The 24,427-nt window shown below is 40.2% G+C and overlaps 2 protein-coding genes and 1 long non-coding RNA gene across 3 annotated transcripts in view; 2 read left to right on the forward strand and 1 right to left on the reverse strand.

Annotated features, from left to right (window-relative positions):
* Nucleotides 1-10,313, forward strand: part of LOC145470491 (uncharacterized) — a 25,737-nt gene extending 15,424 nt beyond the window's left edge. The window contains exon 3 of the long non-coding RNA XR_014042498.1: nucleotides 10,236-10,313. This is a non-coding gene — a long non-coding RNA (uncharacterized LOC145470491). The remainder of the gene's footprint in view (nucleotides 1-10,235) is intronic.
* LOC145470443 (uncharacterized) lies at nucleotides 5,307-8,713 on the forward strand. The gene has a single exon (XM_081454252.1). The coding sequence runs from the start codon at nucleotides 6,537-6,539 to the stop codon at nucleotides 7,902-7,904; it is 1,368 nt and encodes a 455-aa protein (XP_081310378.1). The 5' UTR covers nucleotides 5,307-6,536; the 3' UTR covers nucleotides 7,905-8,713.
* LOC145470434 (uncharacterized) overlaps nucleotides 10,251-24,427 on the reverse strand; it is a 19,900-nt gene continuing 5,723 nt past the window's right edge. Inside the window, exons 9-28 of the mRNA XM_081454239.1 lie at nucleotides 24,069-24,172; nucleotides 23,640-23,788; nucleotides 23,199-23,305; nucleotides 22,766-22,849; nucleotides 22,555-22,647; nucleotides 21,697-21,838; nucleotides 20,976-21,031; nucleotides 20,168-20,243; nucleotides 20,030-20,092; nucleotides 19,439-19,578; nucleotides 19,055-19,138; nucleotides 18,465-18,551; nucleotides 17,937-18,063; nucleotides 17,752-17,826; nucleotides 17,379-17,415; nucleotides 16,184-16,292; nucleotides 15,991-16,102; nucleotides 15,621-15,668; nucleotides 14,647-14,685; nucleotides 10,251-10,378 (exon numbers count right to left, since the gene is read on the reverse strand). Coding sequence (XP_081310365.1) covers nucleotides 10,251-10,378; nucleotides 14,647-14,685; nucleotides 15,621-15,668; nucleotides 15,991-16,102; nucleotides 16,184-16,292; nucleotides 17,379-17,415; nucleotides 17,752-17,826; nucleotides 17,937-18,063; nucleotides 18,465-18,551; nucleotides 19,055-19,138; nucleotides 19,439-19,578; nucleotides 20,030-20,092; nucleotides 20,168-20,243; nucleotides 20,976-21,031; nucleotides 21,697-21,838; nucleotides 22,555-22,647; nucleotides 22,766-22,849; nucleotides 23,199-23,305; nucleotides 23,640-23,788; nucleotides 24,069-24,172 — 1,860 coding nt within the window. The remainder of the gene's footprint in view (nucleotides 10,379-14,646; nucleotides 14,686-15,620; nucleotides 15,669-15,990; nucleotides 16,103-16,183; nucleotides 16,293-17,378; nucleotides 17,416-17,751; nucleotides 17,827-17,936; nucleotides 18,064-18,464; nucleotides 18,552-19,054; nucleotides 19,139-19,438; nucleotides 19,579-20,029; nucleotides 20,093-20,167; nucleotides 20,244-20,975; nucleotides 21,032-21,696; nucleotides 21,839-22,554; nucleotides 22,648-22,765; nucleotides 22,850-23,198; nucleotides 23,306-23,639; nucleotides 23,789-24,068; nucleotides 24,173-24,427) is intronic.

The following is a 24,427-nucleotide window of genomic DNA, read 5'->3' on the forward strand; positions in this document are numbered from 1 at the left end:
AAGAATATGACGACGCCAATTTTCCTCTACGGTTTCGCCTCAGGAAAGATTATGTTATCACACTCACTGCCAATTTGAAAAACGATCTAGAACATCAAACGAGGGGAGGCTTGCCCCTCACACTAATGCAGCAAGTTCTTCTGACCTTGCGTTTTTATGCTACAGTCAGCTTTCATCAAGTAATTGGGGATTTGTTTGGAGTGTCTAATTATGCCGTCTGCAAGGTAATACACCGGGTTTCAAGAGCTATTTCGAAACATAAAAGGCAGTTCATTTCATTTCCAGCCGATTTCCATGAGACGAAGAGAAGCTTTTACGACAGCAGGATTCCCTCGTGTCGTTGGAGCAATCGATTGTGCCCACGAGAGAATTGTTTGTCCAGATAGGAACAATGCAGTGGCTTTCACAAACAGGAAACAATTCTATTCCGTAAACGTTCAAGTTGTTTGTGACAGTAAAGCATTAATTACCAACATTGTCGAACGCTGGCCGGGATCAACTCATGATTCGCGCATTTTTGACAAAAGCACAATTGCTGAACAATTTCGCGATGGATCCATCAATGACCTCCTTATTGGTGACAACGGATAAGCATGCAGATCCTACCTCATGACTCCCCTTCTAAACCCAAGAAATGAAGCAGAAGTCCGTTAAAATGATGCTTAAAGACGTACCAGAATTGTGATCGAGAGGTGCTTTGGAATTCTGAAGCGGCGCTTCCCTTGCTTGCATGTAGCGTTGCGTACCCGTCTTGGAAATTGTCTGGTTATTAATGCAACCGTTGTGGCCCTGCACAATTTTGCAATAATGCAGAGAGAAAGTAAAATGAATGATGTGGATTGGGATGATGATGACGATGAACCTGAAGAACCTTCCGGAGCTGCAGACGCAAGTGGAAACGCTAAACGCAAGTTAATTATCGCCCGCTATTTTATGTAGGCACCTGACGTACATATATAAGTTAATTTAGGTACAGGAAGACAACTCCCAGCAGAAAAGTTACAACTTGGCTAAAGTTGATACAGCTTTGCCCCCCAAAACCCTTTTTGCCTTGCTTTCGGCAGCATGGACACTTGCGTCGTGTTAATTTGTCTCTACTTTTACCATAATGGCTCACCTAAACTGTTGACAGAAATAAAATAATTTGTTTATTTTATCATATTAGACCATATTTTATTACAAGTCGTTCACACCAGCTACTAATGATACACATCTTCATTTTCTTGTGACACATCTGGGGGAGACCTATTCCTATTTGCATGCATTGATTCTTAAGTTTCCACTCTTTTAACTGAAGAATCCTCATTTTCACTTCGTGTTCCTTTCTGGCTAAGGTTAAGAATGGATCTTCACCTTTTTGGTCTGCTTGTTCGCATGCATATCTGGCACTGTTTACAGAAATATATTTCAAATTATTTATTTTGCAAATTGTCAGGAAATAAATAAGTAAAATAAAGGATAATTGAAAATTGCAAATTCGCTTACCCAACAACGGATTCTTTCATCTCTTTCTTTCGCCTTGCTGTCCTTTTTCTGTCGTGGCTTGAGCTGGTACTCGGCACACTACATTGGACATCTGGTCCGGGTTCATCAGTGTCGTCGATCACAGAGCTGTTGACTGCTGAGGCAGCATGTTCAACAGAGTCATCATCGAATTGATTAACCAGTGGATTCACCGACGCTGGAATAACGTCAGCAACCAGCTTACTAATAGCATTTGGTGAAGCCGGGGCTTTAACACAACCTGTCTTCTTGCTTTCCCTCCGTTGCCCATCAAATTCCTTTTTCGTTTGCAGTTTCATGCGCTTCCAACATCCCTGAATTGCTTTCATATCGAGCTTGTTACCATCGGGATTTCCGGCGTTGAAACTTTGCACAACTTTTTCCCACGATGACTGTTTTCTTTTTAAGCTGACATTGTCATATCCTTTGTTTTCTATATCGGGATATTGCTTCCCGAGCTCGGCAAGTAGAAGTTTTTCTTCTTGGCTAAAATTTACATTTCGAGATTTTGACGCCATTTTTTCATCTGCCTCTTCAAAATTCGGAACACGCGGTTTTTGGAAAACAATAGAAATTTTAGTTAAACCACGCTTAGACATGGTCTCCGCGGAATGCGGCTCGACTGCATTTAGATGATGCGATTTAGACCACGCTTAGCCGTGGTCTTTGGAGGCCTTATCTAAACCTCGATTTAGTCTCTTGTCAAAAACCAGGTCTAATCTGACGTTTGTTTAAATATTCGGCCCTAAGATTTCATGACTTTCCAGGTTTTCCATGGCCCGTACGACCCTGTAAATGTACAGGATCAAACAATTTGACAAAAGTCAGGCAAGCTGATCAGGAGAAAAAATATTACTACCAACCTGGAAGTAATACTGTCAGTATAATCTGACTACGTAGGATACATGTTGATGGGAATGGGACCAAAGCTACCATCTCAGACAAAATACTTGGGGCACTTGCTATTTTGATCACTTGAAACATGAATATATATCTCTTGCTTCAAACTCTCCCCATTTACAATGTTGTATTTCATCCAAAGTGCTACCCCAATTACAACATTACTTGTGAGGGGGTTTATATTAAGTACCTTTGTCTAGCGGAATTGTACTTACTATAATGTGCTAGAATAAACCTCCATCATCAATGGCTGGTTCACCACAAAAGAAAACTTTGATGGTATTGGTGGGAGAAAATGATAATAAAATAAAAAAACTAAATTTCTGCCTCCTCTACGCCAAATTCTGCTTTCATTTCCAGAAAATCAACCAACGTGAATGTAATTGTGATGTTTTTGTCCGGAAACTAAATTTTATGTTGAAAATAGAAGGTTTTGCTTAGTTCAATTTGTTCTTTACTTTTTTTACAAGGAGAAAGGGTTACCCTAGCAAGCGGGTTACCCTAGCACTCACACATTTCCTCATTTTTTCTTCGTCGTATTTACAAGGCAGCTAGCGTTACCCGGGTAGGCGGGTTACCCTATCTGCGTGTTAGGGTTGCCCTGGCAGGCGGGCTAACTTTCTCCCTTGTAAACACTCCAGGTAGGGCTAACCCGCCTACCCGGGTTAACTTTGTAATTGTTTCCAGACCCTTTGAGTGTAACGGCGCATTAAGTTGTCCCGGGTTGTAGGGTTACCCTAAAACTGTGAAATTTTGCTTGTAAACTCGGGCTATCTTTTGCCCTCCAGCTAGGTTTACCCGCTTGCTAGGGTAACCCTCCCTCCTTGTAAACAGACCCTAAAAAAAAAACTGGCAAAATTTTCATCTTAGAATTTACTTAAAGTGAATAGAAATTATACCTTGTAGAAATCAGTATTACTATTTATCACAGTATGTTAGATCACAGTCTAGTTACAGGTGTATATCGCATTGTAATTACCGTAAACATTGTGACATAGTGTTGTTGTTTTTTTTTGTAATCACCACAAGTATTGTAAGTTGTGTAACTATTGTAATTATATAGTATTATTATTAGTATGTAGTAAGAAAATAAAGGTAAAGGAACTTAAGAAAAAAAAATTGATGGTATCGGTGGGAGAAAGTACTCATTCCGAGCCCTGGTAAAGTCCCACCACGTGTTTCCTTCCGACAGTTACTCTTATTTCATCCTCCTTTACGTTTGTTGCAAGATTACCTATTTCTTCTGTCAAGTCTCCTAGCCCTTGAATTGCACCTTACAGTATAAATAAAGGTGACAAGATAATTGTCTAGGAAATTAATAATCAATACTATGAATTTTTCTTATTCTTATGGATGGGGCATTTGAAACTCTGCAACAAGCACTTTCAGGGGCATTTGTTCAGCTCAAGAAACACACTGTGTAATGTCTTATCTAGGCCGGATATACATCTTACCGGTATCCGGCCTAAAGTAATTTCGTAAAAAGACGCTTCAGACGGCCGAGGAAGGCGAAAAAACACCACACATTAGTCGATTAACGTTTCATTTAACTCTACTGGGATATTCAGACCGCGATGTAATTTAGATATGCAATTTTCAGAGCTTTATTCATAACTCTCGAAGATTCTATCCCTTTCATATAGACAATTATTAATCACGAACACATGGAGTGGTCTGCCTGTGGTACGACTTGAAGCTTGGCAAAGAAAATTTCCTCGTCTTCGGCGAATCCGGCGGTTCAGTGGTGTTGCTAGTAGACTCTGCGGGTGATGCTACACGGAAAACGTCTGTGTCACATTTCGGGTGATATTTCAGCTGGATACACGATTTTGAAGCTACAGCAATGTCACAAACAAGCCGCGAAAGGTGCTGCTTTATTCACATTTAAATAGTTTTGCACTGGGAGAAATATTTTTGTACTGCCTCTGTGGGCCACCGTAAAAAAAAATTATTCCACTCGCGCTTGTTGGATATGAGATGATTATCGCCATCGAGGCGCGAGTTGGTTAGCTTGCATCACTGGTATCCCATAAACCACTTCGGCATTTTCAGATTTATTTCCTAACGCTTATTTAAGGGGCTAGGTCACGTTATTTTAGGTAATTTTGTTTAATTTTGTTAATTATGAGCTCTAAACGTCAAATTGACAGAGCAAGAGTCTTTCATTTGCAAAATCACGGCCACATAACAACTGAGAATGATTTTCCAGCTGTGTAAATGATGTTTTGATGTAAACTGATATGAATTTGACAAAAGGTGGACCGACGTTTTTCAAATTTACCCAAATACAATGCATTTTAATCCTTTCCAGTTTTGTCCATCCATGTCCCTTCTTGGCTTTCCTGTGTTTTGTTTGAGATCTTCTATAGTTTTGAGCCGTTTTTGTGATATTTTAGTTAATTCTATGACCATTTGATCGGTGCTGAAATTGCCTACAATTGCGTGACCTAGCCCCTTTATACATACTCTATTTATATAATTAACTTTCTTACTTTGTCATTTTTATAGATATCGTTCTTATAATAGTCAGGGCCTCTGTTGATACCAGTGCTGTTCATAAAAGGGCAACCCTGTTTTTAACTTCACGTTTGATAGTAATTAAAGGAGGTGTGAAGTGAAACCCGCATCATTCAGCAACATAATGTTTTGATTCAATTGTAAACGTAACCAAAATTTTGCTGCATGTTTTTTGCTATTTGCTGCGGTTCGTAGAATAGCAGCAAATTTACGTTTTCACGGTTCGCCGGAGATTTGACAGTTGTCATGGCAACATCAGAATCGAGATCGTGTGTTGGCGGGATTTTACTTGGGCAATCATTCTAGACTGGCGCTGCTACCAACATGTGCTAATTTTATTTTATGAAGTATACTGTATACATATTACAGATAGCTTGTCTAAATAGTACATTAGTGTAGCTTACAACCTCTCTCCCTCGAGGTTCCTATGTACCTGGCTCTGCATTCGAGAGGGATCACGTTTCCTCCTAAAGAAAAGGGGTTTTTCCTGGCGGGCAGCAGGCACACTAGTTTTTAATGTATTTGTTCAGTTTCATATAACGTACACTATCTAAGCTTATCTGAAGTTATCAATAAACGGGGGCTGTTTCTCACTTGATGGGCTAACTAGGTACAGCTAATCCGGTGCAGCAACCAGTGCCCCATTTACCAGTGGAAAGTTGTGTTTTATTGATTGATTGATGTAGGGAATAGGGAAAACCTGGAGGTTTTTTTTAGTTGCATCAATGTTGCAGTTCAAAACGCAGCGAAATTTTGGTTACGTTGATAATTGCCTTGCTTAATTCGCCTATTCGTTAATAACAAGTTTTTTTGTCACGTCGTCATTTCTCTTAACTATGTAGTTTCTATTCGTCATGGACATCTGAGAAAGACTGAAAAATAAAGAGCTGTATATCAATGAGACGTCTGGCGACAAGAATTATATCTAATCACTTAAAAAAAGATCGCCTGGTGACATTCCCCGGTGACATTCTAAGTCACTGTAAGTCTTTTGGTTGGCGTAGATTCCAGAATCCCAGGTCTAAGGAAGCTTATAACCATAATGATAATCAAATTAGCAATACATATCCTCATTGGTAACTTGAGAAAGTCAAATAATGGATGATATCTGAGAAGTTGCCCTAAAATTAATCTTGATGACATGAAGACGGGACGATGAAACAGGGATAAAACACTAAATCACGAACATCAAATACGACAATTATTTCCTTAATCGACTCATGAGACTTTTGTTTACGTAGAAAATCGATATGACAATCACGGAGGCCATAAAAATTCTCAGGTCACTGGGTCAAGCGTGATTGTGGCGTCAAATGAGATATATATTCCCTATATAGGTTACTGATGATCTTTAAATAGCAAGCTTACAAACAGCGCCACACACATTTGTTGTTTATAAAAACCTGTTTTACTTCGCCCGATGAAAATTGAAAACGACCTCTTCAAACGTCTATCATCTCTAACGTGATGGAGTTGATTGGTTTATGAGCTCGATCGTTGTTTGGACGCTTTTAAGAATGCAGCCCACATGCACAGTGAAACATTGGCGATAAAATGCGCGCCCAGATAAGAGGATCTTCTTGTGATAACAGCTCAGCAAAGACGAAATCTAAGACATGAGCCGCGTTTTCTTACTTACGCATTACACGCCCCTGGCAGCAGAGATGTCAGCCGCTCGCAGCGTGGAAGAAAGCACCGCCGCTGCGGACGAGGACAACCAGGGTGAAATTTACGAGGTCGAAGTGTTTAAATCGCAAATCGTGAGCGTGGCGTCATGTGGCTTCAAAGAGGAAAAAGGAACTGTGGAGAATATTCGTTACAAAAGCTGTGGAGATCCTGCAGGGGATGTACAAGCGAATGGTGCGCCGAACTCGAGTCGCGAGGAAAATGAAGGGGAAAAGGTCTTAGTTTCCACCGGCAGCGCAGAGCATAAAACCAGGCGATTCAAACGAATTTCACTGCCACAGTGGCTTCTTAAGCCAAGCAGAAAAGCTTCTCATAATTCATCTCGTGTACGAAGAATAAGCGGTGCTGGAAAACATAGAATTCTGCGCATTAATTCAGCACCCAAAACTCTAGGAAGCGGAAATAACTTCGCCCATCACAGCAATGATGATAAATTTCACATTTTCCACAAGACCTCTTCGAAAGAGAGAGTGCAGCACGGCGGCCAGGCAGATTTAAAACCGGCCAAAGAATCAAGAAAAATAAGAAGAATTTCGTTACCAGCCCATGTTTTGGAAGTGGGGTCAATAGAGACACCAATGTCTCGCACACCCGAGCTACCCAGACGGAAAATCTTTGATGAATTAGGTGAAAAATTTATTCAGTCTTTGAGCATCAATGGGCCACAGTTTACAAATAAATCAATTCCAAAACAAGGGGGATCTAGCGACGAAAGCCCAACTGAAAATGGTTCTTCGGTGACCGCGCTTGATCAAGAGGGGAAGCTGTCGCCCACGCGTGGAATGCGCGAGACCTCCGTACAGGTTAAGAATGCGCGGAAAGAAAGCTCCGGATCGCCGACTTCTAAACTGGCGCGCCCCGTGCTTAAATTGCACAAGTTTCACAACCCGGACATATTTTACGTTCCTCTGCCGGAGGATGATTCGCAGAGTTTGGATGCATTACCCCACAAAGTATGCCGCGCTAGACTGATTGAACCAAACAGCGAGAACTACATGATTCAAGAGTGCGTCAGAGAGGAACTTCATGCATTTTTACACGATAAACAATTCTGCAGTCGATCTTGCCAACGATGGTGCTTGGATCTGAGCCAAAATATTAAAACCTGCGTGCATAGGATGAAGGACTGCGAGAGCAAGATCGCCTGTGTGGTATATATCGGTGCGTTGCGTGGCCATGGTGTTCACGCGGCGGCCCAATGCATATGGACGCCAAATGACGATAATTTTATAACAGTCAATTATAAAAATCGTTCCATGATGGCTGTAGCATCGGTTTTAGCGATTAAATATGTCTGATTATCTCTTTCAGCAACCCACAGTCGCTGACACCGACTGAGGTGTGCCGTAATCTAGACAAAACTTCAGAGGTAGCAAGCTGCTTGAAACGGCTGAAAAAAGCGGAATATAACGTTGGTCAAGTCCATTTTGCTGACCTTTACAGATCTAATGATCACTACCAAATACCTAAAAGTTCACTTTAATGGAACTGCAAGATATTTAGAATGGAGCTAAGGTCATATTTTTCAAGGCTAACGCTCTAAATAGTCTAGTAAAGCGATGTTGTTTACAATAATTATTTGAGCTCAATTTCAGAACCTTTTCATAATCAAAATAAATTACACAGTTTTCATTTCCACTTAAAATTGTTTTCAGTACCGTAATTGTAGAAGATCAATTTTCGGGGCTAAATAGCGGCCTTGCAGTTTAATTGAAGTATTATTTCTAGTGATCAATATCATATGGTAATAATTTTGAAACAAAAATACAAATGAAATTCCGTACTGACACATAAGAACCTTCAGAAAGAAACAAATTTATCCCGTTTGAGTAGCGACAAAAGTCCGTTGCGTTTCGTGAACAAATTACGAAAATAGCAATCTACCCGAAACAACTGCGCACGGAAGGTAACGAAACTCACACGGGCATACGACAAAACAGTCCTACTGATAGGATGTGTTCCAAAGAAAAGAAAAAACTTTTTGTGCTCGTCATTTTTAGGACTCCTTTTTTTCAAAGACCGAAAAAGTTATAGATCGGTAAGAAACGTACCAAAAACTTTAGTTACCCTTAAGGAGAGCTCCCCCACCCCCCCGCCTTGCCCAGAAAGAGGTCTGGGACGCAACCTTGCGAACTTTACAGTAAGTAATTGGCACTATTCATGAAGCGGATCAGTCAAGGTTCTCTCTGCCATTTTCGAAGAGGGACATAACAGGAACTAAACTTATTTCTTGGGAATTCGATATTAAGTGATTTCCGTAAGAATCAAAATACAGTTGAACCCTCTATCTCGAACTCTTCAGGGAAACGAAAAATAATTGGAGATGAGCTGATGGTAAGTGACGGAGAAACTATATCAAAGGCAAGATGATTTCTGTTGGAGAAAGTGGGAAGTGGAGAGTTCGAGATTAACCGAGATAGCGAGCTTGTACTGTTTGGTGTCAATCTCTACTAGTTAGTGTCCGAAAGGAAACAGGCTTTCTATAGTTCTAATTTTTCTCCTAGGCACTGTAGGGTCTATTTCATTGCTTTGTGTTTTCATAGTAAAAAAAGGTAAAGTCTGCATGCAGCCAAGTGGCCCATCAGGCCGGAGCTTATCCCGGTTTCTGTCGCTGAAGCGACTAGGAGTATTTCTACTCCCCCCTGGATGGGATGCTGGTCCATCGCAGGGTTACCCCCGGCATTAAGTTCGCCGGTACCCATTTATACACCTGGGTGGAGAGAGGCACTGTGAGAGTAAAGTGTCTTGCCCAAGAACACAACACAATGTCCCCGGCCAGGGCTCGAACCCTGACCGCTCGATCCGGAGACGAGCGCACTAACCATGAGGCCACCGCGCCTCCCAATTATTTCGCCAGGATTGACTGGTTTTACAAAGTTCTGGTGCAAAATCAATGAAATGATAATTTTTACCTGAGGCGTTCATTTCAGTACAGTGAGACAAACTGACGACAGCTTTCATATTTGGCCTCGTTTTGAAACAGACACTTAGATGGATAAGAAAATAGAAAGAACAACGTGCAAGCAATTGCAAGGCTTTTAACTTATCTAAGTTAACCTTTATACTACCAACTATTTAAACCTACATTGTGAAGCCTTTCATGCATGTTGGATAAATATTTACAAAGATGATTTGCCGAAACTCTTCAGCTTTATTAACTCCAAAGCAAAGCGTGTTCTACGACTGGGGTACAGATGTGGGCCAGCGTACCATGAAATGGTATGTTAATGGTAACCAATTCATTCAGCTCACTTAGAAAAGATGGCTTAAATGTGGTACAAACCGAAGGGTTATATACATTAAAGAAAGCGTCTAAAAATTAGTTGTTCTGAGTTTTTTGAAGTTTCGCACCGATTATTTAATAAAAACTACACGAAATGCCAAAAAAAAAAAAAAAATGGCCCTTTAATCATCGGAATAAAGACGTTAATGAAGTTATCTATAGACAAATGATTTGATTGGATTCCCCTTTTAGTATGAAAATACTTGACGCAAAATCGGGTAAAGGTTCCCTCAATGAGCTGTCTTAATCCCAGGCATGCGGCCCTAAACGTTTATACATCCATCGTATATTTAAGTGACTGTAGCCTTTCATTTCGCAGTGTGAAAATACAATGTTCTCATTGTAGGTATTTGCTGCTGATCTACAGATTTGAATTGGATGAGAATCTCTTGAGAATGGAGCGTTTCTTGAGGGTGGATGGAGCCACAGGCGCGTCCGGCGTGTCTGAATACGACAGCATCACTTGCAGACGACCAACTGGCATTCCATCTAAAGGGACATTAAGGTTCAGTAAATACTGTGTTTTTAATTTACTATGCTCAACAATGAGGGTGAGATCAAGGTTTGTATTGACTGCTAGTTGGCGAGCAACGAAGCCCTGAACTATATGTAGTGTCATGGAAACCGAGAGCAAGCTGTTTAATTAACAATTAGATTATTCGCTCTCGATTTCTGTGTTGATGAGGCCGAAGGCCGAATCAACCGTTACCTCATAGAAATCGAGAGCGAATAATCTAATTGTTTGGATAGAATTCTACATGAAATGTTTCAAATAACAATTCCAATAATTTCTGGTCTTAGTATTAAATTTCACGCTTTAGAAAATTCGTGCGAATGAATTGTCAATTTGACATTTGCATTTGTGTACGCGCGCTTATCAGTTTATTTTAAACAATTTGAGTTTTTTTCGTTAATTCAAGAAACTGTCAGTTAGGTCTCAGTTAGTCTTGTCTGGAATTTGATTATCCACTTGTCTCTAAGTGTTCTTTCAAAAGTTCGGAGAAACGAGGAAACGTTGCAATTTTGTCGACCACACTGAACAAACCACTGCACACTAGTGGCTGATGGTGTGCAATGGCTCAGCCAATCAGATCACAGCATTTCATTGGTGTACTAGTAGAATTTTACTGGTTTCATGAGCGTGGTAATTCCCTGTGCGTGGGTGTCATTAGAAAAGTACTCTAACGTGTATGGGCTGGATTTTTACTCCGACCTGAGTCAATGTTTGCCGGTTTGACAAACTCGGTAGTGCAACACGTTCAACCAGTCTTGACTATAATAGTTCACACGTCTTGACCAATCAGTTTTACGCCCACCATTTGGTGCACATGAACAGAATACAGACATTAGCCGTAACACAGACCAAACATTTAAGAGGTCCCAAGATCTCAAGTCAAGACTTTTTTGTGTTTTGTCTTGTGGCTTGAAAGCTATATTAGTCTACAGTTCTTACAATATTACCTTTTACTGCCTCGGAATGGCCCTAAGACCTTAAATATGTTTTACAGAAGTCAAAATAAATTTTTAACTTTTTTACACGAAAGTTAATTCTTAACTTTTGAAAACATGGGCAATTAATTTCTAATTTCTGTTTACCGTAAGGAAGATGAATTAACTGATAGCCGTAAAAGCCACCGCCTTATTGAGACCCTCTTGTCATCGTCTACAGAGATTTACAATAAGACAAATTTTGACGCAGGAAGTCTGAGGTCTAACAATGGATTGTTAAAATAAATGAAACACTGATCAGTTAGATAAATGAAAGATGACTTTCATTAGGAACCTTCTAGACTACCTCGGTAACTAAATATTGCTTAGGAGATGAGAGGTATAGTTTTTCTGTGAGTTCGATTCACTAACTCTTTGTTCAAAGGTTATCGTTTGCCGTCTACCTACACCTTTCTTGGTGTCTACCTACACTCTTTCTTGGTCTTTGAGTTTTACTAATATGCGAGCCAGCGAGCCATGCGAGTCACAATGCGAGGCATGCGAGTCATGCGAGTCATGCGAGCCAGGGAGCGAGCCATGCGAGTCATGGAAAATGAAAAATAAAAAATAAATAAAATAAAAAATTAGTATAATAAAATGTATTATCGTTTGTCACACGATGTAGTCACTTTAGATGTAGATCGCGACGTTTCGACTGCTTACTGCTAGTCTTCTTCAGGCGATAAGGTCGACTGATTGCACGGTATCATTTATATCACAAAGGTCGGCTGTGATTGGTGCATTTCGATCCTCCTATTGTTCCATTGTTCCGACGAGTAGCTGTTCCCTCAGTGGTCCGCTGTTTGTACCGTTCTCCTGTTGTTGTGTTTTTTGATCGTGCGCATCCATGCTTCAACCCCGAGAAGAGAGCCCGTCGCGGAATTTAAATCCACCGCCGTTTTACCTTATGTCCAAGGAGTTTCGGAGTCTCTCCGCCGCTGCCTAGAACAACAAGGCATTCGCACCGTCTTCAAGTCCGACACGACACTTCGGTCACACTTAGTGCGACCAAAGGACACCGTCAACCCGGCTAAACAAGATGGTGTTGTCTACAGGATTCCCTGTGAGTGCGGCAAAGTCTACATCGGAGAAACAGGGAGATCTATGCAGGAGAGGATCAAAGAACACGACAGAGATATACGACTCGCCTGTACCCAGACCTCCGCCGTTTCTGAACACACCTACGAGACCGGCCACTATCCTATCTGGAATGAGGTCAAGTTTATTGATCGAGATCCTCACTGGTACACACGTAGGGTCAAGGAAGCTATTCACATAAGACTTCACCCTAACAACATCAACAGGGATAGTGGAATTGAAATTCCTGAAGCATGGATACCCACGATCAAGAAACACAACAACAGGAGAACGGTACAAACAGCGGACCACTGAGGGAACAGCTACTCGTCGGAACAATGGAACAATAGGAGGATCGAAATACACCAATCACAGCCGACCTTTGTGATATAAATGATATCGTGCAATCAGTCGACCTTATCGTCTGAAGAAGACTAGCAGTAAGCAGTAGAAACATCGCGATCTACATCTAAAGTGACTACATCGTGTGACAAACGATAATACATTTTATTATTGACTCTCTTTTTTTGACTCTCTTTTGCTAATGGGACCAAAAGATTGTTTCGAATAATAGAAGGTTTAAAGAAATCGGGGCTCTAAAATTCTACTGTAATTTTTAAAATTGTAGGGAAATTGTGAACAAGCTGTGAGCAGCAGCAACAATAACAAGAACACAAAGAACAACAAAGCTCCACTACGTTCTAAAGACTACAGAGAAGGCGTGACTTCGATAGTGTTATGTAATCTATACAGTATTGATGTTATCTGAACCTTGATCATGCCAATGGGATAAATCGTTTTACTACCAACACGTACCTTCGATGGTGGTTTTCTTCGAAATTTGCACTCCTTTCAAAAAATAATATTCAAGATCTTAAAAAAACTAACTAAATAAATAAATAACACAAAATAAATACAGTCACGCACTTAAATATATTTACGTTTTAGAATCATCTAAGAAATTAAAACCGTCGCTTCATGTGGCTATAAGGGTAACTCGTATCATGTATATATTAAAATACAGCCTTATTTAATATATTTCTTATCAGATGTTTTGGTATGTAGTATCCCTGTTTATTTAATAATTTTTTCATGTTTAAACCGTGGCTCGCATGACTCGTATGGCTCGCTGACTTGCACATTAGGCAGACCCTGTTTCTTTTCATCTTTCTCTACATCAAACAGCACTTTCTTTCTTTTGTTTTTGTCTTCTTTGCTCAATGCAAGGCCACCAGCTTTGTGCAATCATGATATTCCATGCACGGCAAAGCCAGGATAAAGCATGGCACATTTTGATCCAAGACTACAGATAACGCATTATATATTGTCGTATAATTATATAACGGGATGGTAAAAACATTCGTGGTATCTGCTCAACATAAAATAAGTTAAATGTCCAAGACTAACTGGAGGTAAAAATAGCCTTTTATGTCTGTTATTTGAGCAGTTACCGAGACGGCTAACCTCAAAGCAACCATGTTTCTTTTGTTGTTATAAAACAGCTTAAGAGAAAACAACTAGTTACAAGACCACAACGAAGTAAAGCGATTAAGTTAGCCACAATAAACTTATCCGTAATATTTCCGTCTCACTTAGGGGTTCTGATTTGGTGGTACATCAGATTGATGATTTCTTTATTCTCATAACCTTTCTGGTTGATAATGCATGGTTTCGTAAGGACAAACTAGATAATGACATACATCGAAAGGATCAAAGATCTCTTTACTTCAGCCTATTCACGAGTAACCGTGACCATAGCATGCAAAACTATCATACCACATCCGTTTAAAAGCTTATAAATGCAACCTGGCTAAACAAGTTAAACCGATTAGCTCCAGCAGTTATTGGCTTATCACTAATATTCTTAGCGACATTTCATTCCTTTATCAGTAACATATTTATGCACATGCTTTGCATCGTAAAATAAACACTTAAGACGTGCAACACGCGTAACCCACGCGTAAACCACGCGCGCACGAAGTAAGGAAATAAGTTGATACAGGCATTAAAGGTGAAGACATTTTGTCTGGTATGTTGAAAAAATATTGTCTTTCATTTTAATTCCCGTGTGTTTATTTATTATGCATGCTTTCTTCACGGTGACCTCGAAGTGGCCAAATATCTTTGTACGTAAAAGGAACAAAGTTTTGTTTTATCACCGACCAAGCTACTTACCACCATATTTTACTCACCTAGTTCGAGATTGAGCCATTTGGTGTTGGAATGCTTGCCTGAAATGAGACCATGTAAGTTTAAAACCCTTTATATTTGAACGACACAAGAACAAAGTGCGGATGTTTAGTCGTTAACAAAGATTTATGATTGCGTGTTTTCCAACTCCAATGGAATCCTTTTTCATGATCAAATGCAGTGAAACTGCCCCAGCAATAAAATATGGAACAATCGTCAACTGTCAACGCTTCTTAGCGAAATGGCAATCACTCAAGAATGGTCCTTCAGTTGTGATAAGAATAACATACTTCATTAACTAGAACCATGCGCTTTCGTCTGTAAAAAATCTGTAGATAAAATACTTGTCCTTTTGAATGGAAGCGTAAAATAAAACCCGGCATGATGCTGTATTCGTGAATAGAATAGAAGGTATTTTATCGCCACTCACGACATACAAATCCTCCTTTCTGGTCTCTATACGTTACATTTTGAACATAATACTCTACTTGGAAGAATTTTAAATGTAGAAATGACATCAACTCGGAAAAAAATCCGAGTTCCAGATGGAATTTGAACTCACGACCCTCCGTAGCTAGCCGGACGCTCTAACCACTGGGCTACTGGAGACTCTGGTGAGCAAGGCTGAAATGTGGGTCTTTGAGTGGAACCGCATCACGTGGTCACAGCCAAATGGTGGCTTGGCACATATGAACTCACTAACTGCATCGCGTTACATTAAGGCATATCAAAGATGCAACCAACCATTAACCACCCTCCAAAGTGAGTATCATAAAGAATATTAAATGTAGAAATGACATCAACTCGGAAAAAAATGCGAGTGGTTAGAGCGTCCGGCTAGGTACAGAGGGCCGTGGGTTCAAATCCCATCTGGAACTCGGACTTTTTTCCGAGTTGATGTCATTTCTACATTTAATATTCCTTATCATACTCACTTTGGAAGAATTTTGCTCGAATATTTTAAAAGGACTCTTACCTTCCGAAACACTACCAGTGTTCGACCTCGATCTCTTGGTAAACACGTCTGACAAAAAACAAACGATAACGGAAACATAATTCAAACACATCATTGTGTATTATTTGGATGTTTCAGAAACCCTCGGTGGTTATTAATTAGTGTTTTAGTATGGCTAGCCTATTAAAGCCATTGGTGATTGGCACATCAAAAACTAGCCAAACCATTTCAGACCCATTTCAATCACTCAAGCCCGTTCAGTCAAGAATATTCTAATCGTTACCAGAGTTAACCACAGTGTGCCTTTAATTTTCCTTGTCTATGCTCTTGTTCGAAAATTTTTAGAAGTCCTATTTCAAATGAACCCTCCCGGTATCAAAATTTCGCTTACCTCTGAAGAAGTCCTGAATACCAATCCTTGCCTTGCCTTCTACTTTTTTCTTGGCGTCTCTAAGCTCAAACACAAGCCCCGCTTCGTTGGAAATGGCGGTTCCTCCAGTGGTCTTCAAAGGAAATAAAACATTAGCTGAGTCTTACTGAAGGCATGAAATGAAGACGAACTATTCAAAGTGTACATGTCTTACTTGAAAGATGAAATTCCATTTTGCCATTCCACTTTCCGGAGCGAGCTGAGGAGTTGTACACATTGTAATATATTCGTACTTGACGCTGCTTTTACGACCATGCCGAGGACTGACAAATAAATTCAGAAGGATGAGTTGGAACGAGAACAAACTAGCAAAAACAAGCTCGATTAGTAGAATCAAAATAAACCCTCCCATTTGTCACGTGGTCAAGAATAACGCCACATCAGCGGCAGTTGAATTCGAAGTTAGAAACGTTTTTTAAGAAGCAGGGCAAGAACCAAGGAAGCTGACGGCAAACGTAATCCACACTGACACCTAATATGATTCGTGTTCGGAATCTAAGGGTGCGCTCCTTTGGGGTGATCTGGATCAGGATCAGTGATCCAAGGAACCGAAGAATCCACTCTGGTCACGGATTCATCGGTTCCTTTGATGCACTATGATCCGAGTGATCTTGGATCACCGATCCTGATCCGGGGGGGGGGGGGTATTTTGGGAATTTCTGGGTGGGGATGTGCCGCTGGGACCCTGGAACCCTTAGCCTATACCAGAGTTAGTTCAGCTGAATTTTGCTACCCTATACTAGAGTAAACTCCCCAAATCCCCCCATGTATCGATACTATTGAGGCTGATTTGCGTAAATTTAAACTTGCCCGATTTAATTTTTTTATATTTTTGAATGGCTATTCCTGATTTCCTTAGTCTAGATAAAATCTTCAACTAACTAGTCAGTTTTGGGAAAAATGATACCCTATTCTAGACCCAAATGCTCTGCTTTATATACCCTATCCTAGAGTAAACTGCTTGAAAACCATACCCTTCACAGCGGCACATACCTATATAGCCCATATATGGCAGTGCCCCTCCCGGGTCCTGATCCAGATCAGCCCAAAGGAACGCACCTTAAGCTACACCGCATTAATACAAACATTGACAAGTTTGCCCTAATGTTAGTTTCAATAATCTGCAAGTTCATCAAGACTATCTACCCATGCCGGGTACATGGCCTAATGTGACGAGTTTCCATTTTCTCAACACCTGTCTCCTTGTCTCCTTGTCAGCTGTTATTTGGTTCGTCACACAACACTCCTCCCCCAAGAGATTATCGTATCTCCTTCACAATATATCACGGAGAACGTGAACATTGATCATTGTTGGAAATAAGCTCATTATGACAATTTCTCCTACTTACATCTCAACTCTTGCTCTAATCTGAAACGTCCCCCAACCTGCAGAAAACATAACGCGAAGAGAGTCAAAAAAGAACCAGAGCAAAGAAACAGTGTTACTGAACTGATTATTATGATCCATTTAAAAAATAGCTCAAGCACTCACGACAACTTGGAAAGATGTCACATCAGTATTGCACTGTAACGATATATCGTGTTCTTTAGCAAGTCCAGAAAACAGCTGGCACAGACAATGAGCAACAGAACCTGGATTTGGCCCTGAATAGTACATTTAGTGTACTGGGCTGGAGGTCTCGAGATCTGGGTTCAAGCTCCAACTTTTTCTCTAGGGTGGGATGGGTTTTCCTTGGTCACCTGTTGACTATTATCAGTTACCTGTAATGTCTGAGCCCTGAATGATTTCTCCTGACACACCATAAAACAATGGCGGAATCTGGCTTTCTATGTATTCTGTCAAGGAATAAAAAGTTGACGACCAGTGAGACTGTGACACATGGAAAGATAACGATGATGACAACGCTTTCACAAAAGCTTGCAAATTTATCAACAACACCCCTCACCGTCCATCTTGTCAAGTGTAAGATCAAACACGTCTTTGACCGCCTCAGTTTGTTCACCAGTGTCACTGATTCCTGAGTCATTGCCGCTTTCTCCTGGCTGTGACTCCGCTGCTTTGTCAGGCTCATCCTAGTAAGATGAACCGTAGTCAACATTTGCGACGCAGTGAAATATCACAAAAGTGTTGTATAAAGCAACAATTTTCACTAGGATTCATCAATTGAATGTTGCAAACTCTATTTTTTTAATTGAGTAATCACTAGCGCAGTAAGCAGTTGTGTTTAGAAAATGCTGAAGTGCAAAAGTTTCGTGAGACGATTGAAAAACGCGTCCATTAATCACCTGAGCAGCTTTAAAGTGACACTGAGTTCAGACGACTATAAATAGTTTGGCTTCTTACGTAAGTCATGTGACTGGATAAGAGTTTGCAAGTATGACGTCACTGATGATGTCAAGGTGGGGTAATTTTCAAATCTGCGTAACATGTTCAGCTAAACATTTGCCTTTTTACTTGAAGGGACACTGATTACCTGTTCGCCTGGTTTGGATACTTTAAATTGAACTTGAATTTCTCCTGATTCAGCTTCTTGCAGTTTAAACCACTGAGCTCCTCCTTTCTGTGGAAGGAATTATGGCATAAATAATGAGCACAACGTGCTTTAATTTGTTGTAGCATCTAAAACTGGTATGGCCACCCAAGGAAATGGCTTGTAATCTTCACGTAATCCTCTAAACCGTTAAATAATTATATGAAAAAATAGATAACAGAACGATTGAGTGTTGGGAATTTAAAAGCGAATGAACTTTAAAAATAATTAAATAGGAAATCTTGGAGGTTACTTCCTATCTCAAATTTTTGAAAAACAAGCTCGGGACAGACAAAAAGAAGATTCGAGACCTTGTTACTCTTTAGAGCACTTTGTTTTGTTCGATTCTTGTGAGTGTAAGAACGTAATTCGTAGATCTTTTCAGCTACCTATTTTAACTAGTTGTAATTTTTTTTTTTGTAAGTTGTTGCATTTTAATTTTTTGTAATTTTTTTTTTTTGAAATTGTGTTGTATGTTACCTTTTTTCAGTGGATAATAAAGGGTTATTTAAAAAAACAAAATGAAAGAAAACCTTGGAGGTTTCCTTTATTTCCTCCACTGTCAATGAAACTGTTCCCATGAAATCATTCTGAAACACATCTTTGTCAAAGACGTCCTGCATAAAAAATAACAGATCGTAAAACAAACTGGGAAGAGAAAATTCGATAAGTTAGCTCGTGCATAAGTTCGTGGAATCTCTCCGTATACATATATACACACTCATCCTCTCCCAGGCCCTCCCGTTGATCTCCGTCACCCTGAGAGGAAACTAAGGCAATTCTAGCACTGGCTGTTGTCACCACTGAAATGACCTAAAATGAACAGACGCATGCAATAAACATCAAACGCAACTCACATCACCTCCACTGGCGTGCGACCATGCTCACTAGGTGCTAGAACAAGGACGTGAACTTACAAGGGATATCTTGTCGTCCTCTTGCGGCATGGCGATGGAAACAGACTCATTCCACACGGGAGACAGCGTTTCATAAGCCACGCTGGTTTTGAACTTCTTCGCGTTATTAACTCGCACAACACAGAATGGATCACTCAGACCTGTGGGGATATCAAACATTAACATTAACTCTCGTTGGAACGAGAACAGAAGTGGCATAGTTAATGAACGTAACTTGACACAAAGAAATATAAAGCTTAGTCTGCCGAGAAAGCGAGTTCTCTCCTTTTTCTCTCCCAGACCTCGCTCGTCGCCCGCCCGCTTTTTCGATCGTCCCCACTGACCGAGAGCCCGGGACAGGCTATATAAAGCTCATCGGAGAAAATTCGTGCGGTGGAGGTAATCCACGTTGGACTATCATCTGATCCAGTGGATTGACGTTAGCACTATCCTTGGTCGGTTCATGCAACAGAAGCCAGAGTCAAGAACCAAATGGAACAGGAACGTAAAGTAAGGTCGCCAGCACTGCAAATCATTCGCAGCTTATTTACAAACGCCAGCCTTCTGTTACAAACTTTATCTGTCTAAAAACGTAACCCCATGCTAGCTTACCATTGCTGTCCATAGCAGCCATGTCTTTACCTTGAAGAATTGTAATCACCAAAACTCCAAGCTCTGGGGAAACAAAAACTGAAATTGTTAAGTGCCCAAATTACCTCTTCAGTTGAATGGCGTAACGTTAACATTTACCTTTGATTAACATCATTTCCTCGACTTGTCTCTTGATCTTCATACTGCTCTTCATCGTGTGCTTCTTGGCGTGTTCCTAAAATGTACAAAAAAAAAAAAGAAAAACATTGTTCAAACAACTATGGTTACTTGATGTTTTCTCTCAAACCTATTACCTGGCGTTCAATCGATAAAATAAACCATTTAAAAGCAGTGGTCACATTTCATGTCACCGCGGCTTAGTAATTTGAAAACGCAGCTTTATTTCTACGGTTAGGCCTACCGTCCACACTAATCCGTCACGAAAACGGAGCTTTTCGAAAACGCTCTTCTAACCGGAGGAATTTGAAAACGAGGGGCTTTGCGTTTCAGTGTGGACGAGAAACATTTCGAAAACGAAGCTTTTAAAAAAACTGGCTGATGACATTACGATAATCAGGTGATTTCCCTGCCCGAGTTTTCCTCAAACGCAAATCCAAGATGTTTGCGTTTTTAAATTTTTCTAGCTTAGTGTGGACGAAAAACATTTGATGCGTTTTCAAGGTGAAAATAACGTTTCTAAATTTCTCAGGCGCAGTGAGGACGGGGCGTTGAACACAGGCAATTATCTGTATAGTGGCCAGTTCCCTCACATTCCTCCTTGTTTTATTACAGACAGGTGTAAGGGTGTCATAGAATGTCCATGAACCAGTCTTTTACGCAAGAGCCTAACTCAAAGCATATGGGAGCTTCGGCTTCACAGCAAAGCGCAGGGAAAAGTGGGCCACCTCAACAGCCTATCGTTGGTAAATATGTGGCATGCGAGAAAGAAGGACATAAGTAAACTCACGTTTATTTCATCGATGTCTTCACCATCCACTACTCCACCAGCTAATGATTCTTTCTCTGGATTTCAAATGACAAAAATACAGTTAAATGCAGTTTATTCTCTTGTCCTCAACATGGTTTGTAACATTGAAGAGATCAAGCTGTTTTATACCGTGCCATAGAAAATACAGCCAATCAGAATATAGGAAAGTCGTTGTACATTCGACGGTATTATACCCAATCTTCCCATCATGCGCTGCGCGTACGTCGCATTGTTTGTGTTGGCCACTGTATTTTCTATGGCATGGTATAAAATAGTTATGCAACGTGGTCTTGTCACTTGTATTTTGTTGGTATACATACTCGCCTAAAGGCTTGTGTCTAGACCGTGACAATACAAGTGACGTGTGGGATACCATTCGAAAGCGTTGCATAACTAGACAGTGTGCAACAGTAAAGCTCTTGCTGCGTTACTGATAATTCTGAATCACAGCAAAAGTTACACTGTAAATTGTTCCTGGAAAACAAACAAAAAACAAACTTGACAAAAATAGACACACATATCAACAAACAAGAAGGAATTTTTGAATTTTCATTGCTTTTCCAAAACTATGCTTTATTGATCTGTCATGATAAGAACCTGCTAAACCCCCTAAAATGTAACGTAAGTGTTGACAGTTATAGTGTTGGAGTCTTTGAGTTCTGTTTTGTTGAACTGATATCAAACTGTGTCGTTACCTCACCTGATTTACCGACCGATTCGATAGGCTGAAACACTGCTGACACTAATAGCGAGCCTGCGTTCATGGTAGAATCCTCTGACCTTTTCTTGCCGTACACTTTGTACTTCAACTCGATCTTCCGCTTTATGATCACAGGTTCTTCCTGTAATGCATAAAAAAAGACACTCTTATTTGAACACAATCTTCTAACGACAAATTTAACCGAAGGAAACAGTTCTTTTTCACTTGGAATCAGACAGAAGTGACTGAACCAGTGTTTTGCTTATTCGTTATAGTTAATCATTAACTTTACATAAGGAGCCTGTTTTGGAGGATTTATTGCGAAAATGATAACAGTTACTGTTTTCCAGCATTGTTTGCTGCTGTTGTTCCAGGGTTATCATCCAAGCCACCACTTAGGCAACAATGCTGCTAGATAAAGATTATAGATGTAAATCTTGCTTGTTATAAATGGACTTCTACTTATGTCTTTTTCTAGCTCTACTTAGCTCGCAAACACAGCCGAGGTTTTCGTGTAATGTTTCACTCCGCCAGACTAACGGATACTTGACGACGCAGTGAAACAATGCAAGAGGGGCATCCGGCTGCTTTCTTAGCTTGAACCAAATTCGACATTTCATCTTTTTTTGTTATTAACGACGTTACTTTGATTCTAAATCGATTTAAAGTGGAAAAACCGCCATTAAAGACGTTCAAGGCTAAAGATTGCGATTAGGAATCAATTGGCATCAGTCACCACACGGGCGTTTCATCAACCTCTACAGTAATCTCAAGTATAAGGATTATCCTCAATGTTTTTCACGTATTTTCTATAATTCAGCTCTGGAGAATCAAAGATTGAAGTAGCATATTCCTCACTAGGGTCATTTCCAGGTTACACGAACCCATGAAGTCATCTGACTGGCCTTGCCAATTAACATCACGGTCATACACCAAAAAGGAGACGCTGGTCTGAAAAAACAACAAACACTTCACGTTTTACTACAATAAAAATACAGGTTTTCTTTGAAAAGTTTGTCATCACTCTATCTGGAAGATATCCCCTCACACTAAAATGCTTGTCCCTCACCTTTGTGAAATCTTTGACCAGAAATTCCACCACAGAATCCCAGACGGGATTAACAGATCCTGACACGTGAGGTGTGATTTTTACCTGCCAGAAAAAAATGTACGACATTAGTGATTTTCAGATTGGTGGTGACTGTAACACTGCTTTAGAACAGCTTTCTTATAAATGTCAACCAAAGGAATCATACCTGGTTAGTCAAACTGAAAAGGTTTGGTTGCAATGGTAAATACATACAACTGGCGTCGAAAAACGTGTTGGCCAAGTCACGATTTTTGCTTTCAGTTCTACACTTGAGTGGTTGAAAGCAAAACGCATTTATTCTGCATGCTTGGATTAAAAGAGCTTCCGAGCTTGTTAAACAAAATTCGAAAACATTAGTCTTAAATAAGTTGTTCAGATTAGACGGATTATCTGTGCCGCTTATATGAGGTACCTTTTCTTTGTTGGCGGTTACTATACAGTAAGGGTCACTATAACCATCATCATCCATTGCCAGAAGCTTTTCACCACTGTGTACGACCACCAGAAGAAGACCAGACACTAAGGAACACAACCATACAAATAGAAAAGACGTTCATCTTAAACAAAGTTTGAGGACTTCACGATAACAAAGGCTGAAAAAAAATTTTACGTCACCATTCATTTACAGGGTAAAACGTTTGGACATCACCAATAGGGTGCTGTCCGCTGGATAGTAGAACATGAATAAAATTCACAGTTAATTCTGCAGTTGCGATTCTGGTCAACGTGTTTCTTAAAAGCGGCCAATTTCGTTATTCACATGAAAAATCCAGTCACAGTCTTTGAATTGCCGAGACCACGATACTCAGCAACAAGCGAGGACACATGAAGCTTTCTCCGTCATCAATCTCACCTGGACTTTCCTCATTAGGTTTCTCGTATTTTTCAAGGAATTCGTCCACATCTGTACGGCTGCTGACTTCATAGGGCTTCAGTCGTGTGTACTCTAACGTGACTTCCAACTTAGATCCTTTGATTCCTTCTTTACTCAGTGTTGTCTCACTGTAATGGAGATGCAGAGGCAAAGAATAACTCTTTCGCTTTTTACTTATTTTTGACATTTCTCCAGAGCAGATTTTCCCCAAATTCCAACTTGGTGGAAACGACGGCAGAACTCGAGGTTTCAGATCTGTAAGACCGCTTTATGATCTTACTCTGGAGGTCAGAATGGTCTAAAAGATTCGTGTGTCTGTGCGCTTTACACAATGACTTCTGAGTTCTCCTCAGGCCATACTGAAATACTCATTTATCAAGTTATGTAGCCATGTTGTTATTAACTTACACTTTTTTCTTCTTTTCCAGCCCAAGACTGCCCAAAAACATCTTGTATTTTGCAATGGAGTATTTGGTACCAAAAGTTCTTTTACCGCGTATTTCAATGTTGAGCTGTTAATAAAAACGAAAGACAAATCTACCAAAAATCAAGTGTCATTGCGAAAAGCAAGCACATATAGGTCAAAGCTACTTTGTGTGATTTATTTTAACTCTACCGTTATGTAGCTTTGGTTGAGTCTTTATCACGTGGTCTGGTCAATAAAAACACTCGTTATATGTTCACAAGGTAAAACTGACAAAGCTTAAGGTAAAGCTGTCCAACTTGAGGCAACAATGGTTGACTAATGTCCTGAGATCTCAGCTAGT

This window comes from Orbicella franksi, chromosome 15, assembly GCF_964199315.1.
Source record: "Orbicella franksi chromosome 15, jaOrbFran1.1, whole genome shotgun sequence".
Classification (NCBI taxonomy): Eukaryota; Metazoa; Cnidaria; class Anthozoa; order Scleractinia; family Merulinidae; genus Orbicella; species Orbicella franksi.

Bases quoted from the DNA above. Each gene is read 5' to 3' on its own strand.
- LOC145470443 (XM_081454252.1), top strand. From the start codon at position 6,537: ATGAGCCGCGTTTTCTTACTTACGCATTACACGCCCCTGGCAGCAGAG.